The sequence below is a fragment of the Nansenia antarctica genome (assembly GCF_963989245.1).
Source record: "Nansenia antarctica genome assembly, chromosome: 19".
NCBI lineage: Eukaryota > Metazoa > Chordata > Actinopteri > Argentiniformes > Microstomatidae > Nansenia > Nansenia antarctica.
The window spans coordinates 25,293,427-25,300,926 of NC_137692.1; the positions used below are offsets into that span (position 1 = coordinate 25,293,427).

At 47.6% G+C, this 7,500-nt stretch overlaps 1 protein-coding gene across 1 annotated transcript in view; it reads right to left on the reverse strand.

Moving 5' to 3' along the window:
- Positions 1 to 7,500, reverse strand: part of LOC308174081 (LIM domain kinase 1-like) — a gene marked incomplete at both ends in the record, with an annotated part of 64,203 nt that overhangs the window by 3,142 nt on the left and 53,561 nt on the right. The window contains 10 exon segments of the mRNA XM_080549135.1: positions 22 to 190; positions 791 to 856; positions 1,327 to 1,386; positions 1,642 to 1,773; positions 3,450 to 3,536; positions 4,553 to 4,742; positions 5,637 to 5,701; positions 5,703 to 5,822; positions 6,090 to 6,195; positions 7,245 to 7,436. Of these exon segments, the coding sequence (XP_080405261.1) occupies positions 22 to 190; positions 791 to 856; positions 1,327 to 1,386; positions 1,642 to 1,773; positions 3,450 to 3,536; positions 4,553 to 4,742; positions 5,637 to 5,701; positions 5,703 to 5,822; positions 6,090 to 6,195; positions 7,245 to 7,436 (1,187 nt within the window).

Below are 7,500 nucleotides of genomic sequence, written 5' to 3' on the forward strand. Positions count from 1 at the left end.
CCCCCCCCCACACACACACACCGTGAATCATCTCCGGAGCCATCCAGTAGGGGTTGCCCACGACAGTGTATCTCTTCTTGCGGTCGATCTTCTTCAGGCCCGGGAGTTTCCCTGAGGAGAACTTGTCCTGGTTCTTGTCCTCCACCATGAGGCGTGCCAGCCCAAAGTCTGCCACCACCACGCTGTTGTTCTACACACAGAGAGACAAGACAGGGACCGGTATGGATTAGTTATGTATAGTCTCGCATAGCCGTTTCCCAACTAGAGCTTAAGTCTCCCTGAGAGAGTCTAAAGCTCTGATTGGAAATTGAGTGACAGAAATATACAACTGCTACTCCTAAGATGTTTTTATAATAATATTTATCTGCTCTTATCTCTTGTCTGTTATTTATTATGTTTTATTCGCCAATGTTGTAACTTGTACTTTATTGGCCAGGACTCCCTCGAAACATTTAAAAAGAGATTTTAATCTCAAGGGACCCCCTGGTTAAACAAAGGCTCCTCTGTGTTTGTGTTAAATGAATCTCCTGCTTGTCAGATCTCAACTGTCAGATCTCAACTGTCAGATCTCAACTGTCAGATCTCAACTGTCAGATCTCAACTGTCAGATCTCAACTGTCAGATCTCAACTGTCAGATCAACTGTCAGATCTCAGATCTCCCTCATCAGCTGGGTGTCACTTGTGTCACACACACACACACACACCATATGTCACTCCTTACATACACACACACACACACACACACACACACACACACACACACACACACACATCACATGTACTACTTACATCTCGGACCAGGCAGTTGTGTGAGTTCAGGTCTCGGTGGATGATGTTCATGGAATGCAGATAGGACTGAACAAGAACAGGAAGAAAGAGAGAGAGAAAGAGAGAGAGAAAGCAACAGTCAGATTTAGTATCTAACATCTTGAACCTGCGTCTAAGAGAACAAACTTGTATTGTTGTAATCTGCTCCACGATGGCTTTGTACATTCTATAATCTGCCATCTCGTGCTCTCATGTTAATCTTAATACCCGAATCAAAGGGATACATTTTCACTAGGCCTCCCCTTAATCCAGTTGGAATTCATGTTGTAAATTCCCTATGGGAAAAGCCTCAAAACATGTCATAAAATAAATCCTACAGTGACACTTGCAACAGATGAACACTAGAGGGCGGTAGGACGTTGGGTCAGTGTGACTACGCCTGTACGCCACTGCACTGCAGTCTCCAGCTCCCAGTCCCAATGACGCACTGATGTTCATCAGTATCTGGTTTTGTTTCTTTGTTTGTATTGTTGAGGAGACGTGGGTCCGTCACTCACCATCCCAGCAGCGATGTCCTTAGCGAAGCTCACTCTCTGGTTCCACGGGTAGTTACTGTCCTGTTCACACACAACAACACATCATCAGATCCTGGACTTACAAGCACGCATGCATGCACACACACACACACACACGCACACGCACGCACGCACACGCACACACAGACACACAGACACACACTCACACACACACATACTCACACACAGCACACACACACATACTCACACACAGCACACACACACACACGTGCGCACACACACACACACTCTCACACATACACACACACACACACACACACGCCATAGGGCCGTTACCATTTTCTTAATGATCTCCCTCAGAGTTCCTCCTTTGATGTATTCGGCGATGAAGTTGAGCCTCTTGTCCTTGTACAGAACCCCGATGAACTTCAGCACGTTGGGGTGCTCCAGACATCGCATCACCTTCACCTGGAGAGGATACACAATACATTTGAATACTAAGCAAGTGAATCATCAATCCACCAGTCGTAGCAGGAAGAGTAATCCAGCTCAGGCCCGGGGCCACTGATAGAAGGAAAAACCTTCTTCTATCACCTTCTTCTAAACCTAGTTGTTGTTGTTTTTTTACACTGGAGAAACAGAGAAACTGTACAAGGGGGGCAATAGCAGTTTTTAGGGGACACAGTAGAGGGGAAAAGCGGGTGTCTTCAGGAGACGCAGTGCTGAGGGTCAGAAGATGTCTCAGGAGGAGCAGTTAAGGTGTAACCTGAAGAGATGGAGGTCTTCAGTCTACGACGGAAGATGGGGAGTGACTCTGCAGTTCTGTTAATCTTCTGCCCAAGCCTGTGCTTGTTAAAAAGAAGAGCCTCTTCTTCTTTGCTCTGGTGTTTGGGTGAGGAGCATCAAGGAGAACATCTACATCTACGGGCTCAGCTTTACTTCAGCTCTCCAGAGGCTGAGTGAACAGCCTGTCCAGCCCTGGCCTCTGTGGTTAACGCAGCTTCTATTAAAGGCCTTGTGGATCACCACAGAATGGAGTCTGTCACATTGTGAATGTCATGTTTAGAACTAGACAGGCCACGCCCCCACACCTCGTAAAAGGTCTAGACTCCGCTAGGCTCCTCCCCCAACTAAGGTTATGAGAGGACAGGTCATCATTAGAGGTACACACACACACACAGACACACACATACATGCACACACACGCACGCATGCACACACGAACGCACACGTACACACGCACACACACACATACATGCACACACAAGTGTTGAGGTTTGTTTGACTCGTTCCAGACACACAGTCCAAACGGCCTAGGGGGGGTCAAAGGTCAAAGGTCAGAGGCGGGGTCATCCTCCTGTTTACTCCACCACGTGCTTAGTCTTTTAACCATGTGCTTATAAGTCTTTTAAGGAGATAATAATAATCACTGCCCTAGTGACCCTGACGTCTACAACCACTAGCAACTGACTTCCCTTGTTGAAATGACGTGACGTTAAAACCAGGGCCAGCAGACATGTTGTTATGCTTTTAGAGGAAGGGAGGAAGTGACTGTGAAGCTCAACCCCTTCATCATCTGGCTGGAATGTCCAGAGACCCAGAGGCCTGAGAGTCAAGGAGGTCTTCCTCCTCCTCTACTTCAGCTAATTACGCTAATTAACCACCCAGGTCACCTAACGACTACCGTGAACACACCCAAACAAACGCTCCTCCCAGCTCTCTGATTGTGTGTCATTAAGAGGCCTGAGGAGAACCTTCTAGAGCCGTCTGGATTATGGCAGAGACAGGGTTCAACATTATTCTGCCATATTTACGTTTACATTTTAATTGCATTTAGCAGCAGACGCCTTAATCCAAAGTGACCTCCAACAAATGCATTTGTCTAAGTAAGCGAATCATCTATCCAGTCATCGTAAGAAAAATAAATCTATGCTAGGACCACCAGGGGTCCGTTCACCTGAGTTGGGGTCAAATTCCATTTCCTGACATTCAGCAGTTGAAGTGAACAGGAGAAATGCCCACTTTGTTTTGCTTGATGATTTTGCTCAATTTGTTTTCTGAACAGACGGTACAGCAAATGAAGGCTTACAGGCCATGTGGGGGGGGGGGGGGGGTCAAAGGTCAAACAGAGTGATGTCACAAACCTCCTTCAGGAACGTCAGCTGGGTCTCGTCATCGAAGCGGATCAGTTCCTTCATCACCATCACCTCTCCCGTCTCCTTGTGTGTCACCTGCAGAAACACACAGCGTGATGATGTCATCACACGGCGCCAAGGGACACGGGACAGTTTCCATTTGAGCCGGTGACCTCATTCTACGCTGCCTGGGTCCATGTGTGTCACCTCACAGACAAAGGCAAAACGTGTGGATATGGGAGACTAGGAACTGTTAAGGTGTTAAGGACTAAAAACCTAGAAGTCTATTCCCCCGTCTCTCTTCTCTCTTCAACCTAAGCGGATATTTGCTCCTCCAAGCAGAAACAGACACACATCATTTAAAATGCCGCCATTGGTGTGTGAATGTGTGTGTGAAGGGGTGAATGAGAGGCCGTTGTAAAGCGCTTTGGAGCAGCTTTGGAGCAGCAAAAAAGGCGCCACTGTAAGTGCAGTCCATTTACCATTTACCATTTACAATATCTCTCCTGAGACTGATCTATAAAACACCTCAATGCTGCCATCTCCTGGAATTAATGAATATAATATTATTGCCCTTTATGCAGTAACATTCAATACAGGATAGAGATGTACCGGTACAGTAGATCGGTCTACACTGGAGTGATTCTTGACCTATCAACTGTGTTCATTCACAGTTTAATCCCTGAATATACGGAACTTCACTCCAATTCATGAATTCAGTTCACTCCACTGGTCCAGTTGAATTGAGTTTTTATTAACCCCGAGTCTGCTGTCCTCCGGCCTACTTTAAACATGTGGGGAAGTTGTGCGTGAGCTTAGAATGATAAGGTTCTATCTCCGTTCAGGGCAGTTCATTCAGAGATATTGAGCATCAAAGTTTTTACATTCCATTATGTTTTGTGAGATGGAACCTTTGTATTTTATGAATGACATCAAAAATGTCAACATTTTAAAAATAACACCACACAGGCATTAATAAACACCTAATGGATCAGATTATGTAAAAAAACTCAATTTTGACACAAATGGAGATAGAACCTCAGAATTATAATGTCACATGCTGTCCTCCGGCCTACTTTAACCATGTGGGGAGGTTGTGTTAGTGGTTGTACCTTGATGGCCTGTCCGAAGCATCCCTTCCCCAGCACCTCTCCGTGGATGAGGTCTGAGGGCCGGAAGATCCGGTGCGTTCTGTTGTTGGACACGACGCGGAGGGACTCGGACCGGTTGATGTCTTTCCTCTGGGAGAGAGGGGAGCCCGTGTTACTGGAGCACGGAGACTTGTCAATGCTATAGCTCCGCCTGGGGGGAGAGAGAGAGAGAGAGGAAGGGAGAGAGGGAGAGCAGGTGGGGTGTGAGAAGTCAGTCAGTCACACAGACTCAGTGACATGCAGCCATGTCGCCCTGTAGCCACGGTGCTAAACGGCCCTGCCAAGCCTGTCAGAAGCATCACTCATCACTACAGACTTCATCACTACAGACTTCATTACTACAGACTCAACTAACGACTGATAGAAGCAGCAGAGAAGTGAGAGAAGACACTTGCACATAGATAACGTCTTACATTATGAGAGTGAGACTGACACCCATAATGTACATTTAGAGAAACGAACCATTTTATGTTCATAATACTGTATATCTTTCATTTTATGTTTTTTTCCCCAAAACATCTGTGCACAGATACACAAACTAACACAACTGCACATTATACAGTATTGTGAGCTTGGAATGATAAGGTTCTATCTCTGTTTAGAATGATAAGGTTCTATCTCGGTTTAGAATGATAAGGTTCTATCTCCGTTTAGAATGATAAGGTTCTATCTCCGTTTAGAATGATAAGGTTCTATCTCCGTTTAGAATGATAAGGTTCTATCTCCGTTTAGAATGATAAGGTTCTATCTCCGTTTAGAATGATAAGGTTCTATCTCCGTTTAGAATGATAAGGTTCTATCTCTGTTTAGGGTAGTTCAGAGATATCGAGCGTCAAAGTTTTTACATTCCATTATGTTTTGTGAGATGGAACCTTTGTATTTTATGAATTACTAACTCAAAAATGTCAACATTTAAAAAATAACACCACACAGGCATTAATAAACACCTAATGGATCAGATTATGTAAAAAACTCAATTTTGACAAAAATGTAGATAGAACCTTATAATTCTAACGTCACGAACTGTCATGTTGCCTCTGCTTACGTGATCATGCGTGAGCGCAGGCTGTTGACGTCGGGGTGGGGGGGCTGTGTGATGGGCAGGGGGGGGGGCGGGGCCCTCAGACAGCGGGGTGGTGAGGGGGGCGTCGGCCTTCGTCTCCAGGTTGTGGGGGTCGTGCTCGATGGTGAGCTGCAGAAGACGACTGGTCTCCTGGATCAGGAGGTCAATCTGGTGGGAGGGAACACATGCTAACACATGCTAACTGTAGAACACATGGAAATTGTAGCATGTAGCATAGCAGGCAGCAACAGGAATGGTAACCTTGCATCCAGACCTCCGTCTATGAATGTGAGAGATGTTGCGTTTCTCCAGCCCCGTCCCTCATCTATTTACCACAAAACAAGTAGCAGCACCACTTTGTTGCGGTTCTCCTCCCAGAGTGCCCCTTTAATCCCAGACCAGAGTGAGAGGTTACTGTAGGTTAGGTTACTGTACCTCATCAAGAGGAACGTTCCGGATGGGCGTGCCGTTGATCTCCAGGATGCGGTCTCCCACGTGGATGGAGCTCTTCACGTCAGGGCTGATCACCTCTGGGTCCACCCTGAGACAACCAGGACAGACGACCAGTTAACCACTAACCCTAACTAACCCTGAGACAACCAGGACAGACGACCAGTTAACCACTAACCCTAACCCTAACTAACCCTGAGACAACCAGGACAGATGACCAGTTAACCACTAACCCTAACTAACCCTGAGACAACCAGGACAGATGACCAGTTGACCACTATCCTAACTAACCCTGAGACAACCAGGACAGACGACCAGTTAACCACTAACCCTAACCCTAACCCTGAGACAACCAGGACAGATGACCAGTTAACCACTAACCCTAACTAACCCTGAGACAACCAGGACAGATGACCAGTTAACCACTAACCCTAACCCTGACCCTGAGACAACCAGGACAGATGACCAGTTAACCACTAACCCTAACCCTAACCCTGAGACAACCAGGACAGACGACCAGTTAACCACTAACCCTAACCCTAACCCTGAGACAACCAGGACAGATGACCAGTTAACCAGTAGAACAGAATATACTGGACAGTATGACGCACCATCTGTTTATTTGTGACAGCATCTGGTGAACAAGTCGGCAAGCAACCAAATGTTCAGATTATTTCTTTTTTTAAATAAAAGTCATATGAACATTTTGATTGGTTGCCGACTTGTTCCCGGTTTCACCAGCTGCTGTCACATTTAATAAAAACATTTCAGCCAAATTCGATTATTTTGATGTGGCATAGGATCCAACCAATTGTCACTTGATGTCAATGACAATGACTACTTTCCTTCTGTTCAATCTTGTCCGGTGCTCCCCTTCTCCCTCCCTCCCCCCTCTCCCTAGCTGTGTACTCCCTCCCTCTCCCTCTCCCTCTCCCTCTCCCCCTCCCTCCCTCCCCCCCCCTCCCTCTCTCCTCTTCCTCCCTCACTCCCTCCCTCCTCTTCCTCCCTCCCTCCCTCCCTCCCTCCACTCACTCCCCGACTCCCTCCCCCTCTCCCCCCCTCCCTCCCCTCCCTCCCTCCCTCCCTCCACTCACTCCCCCCCTCCCTCCCCTCCCTCCCTCCCTCCCTCCCTCTACTCACTCTGCCACTCTGACGGTGGGCTCGGGCCCGTAGCCGTTGGGACTGAGCGGCGGGTCGATGGCCAGAGAGATCCCCCGCCGCCCGTCCGTGGAGGCCGGGATGGAGACCAGCGTCACCGTGTGGGGGATCCTCCCGCATGGGGAGTCAGGCAGCGACACAGGGGTCACGATGGTCTGGTAGTAACACCCTCCACTGGGGGGGGCAAGAGAGGGAGAGGGAGAGGGAGGTCAGCATTGGTGTATCGATTTCGATCCAT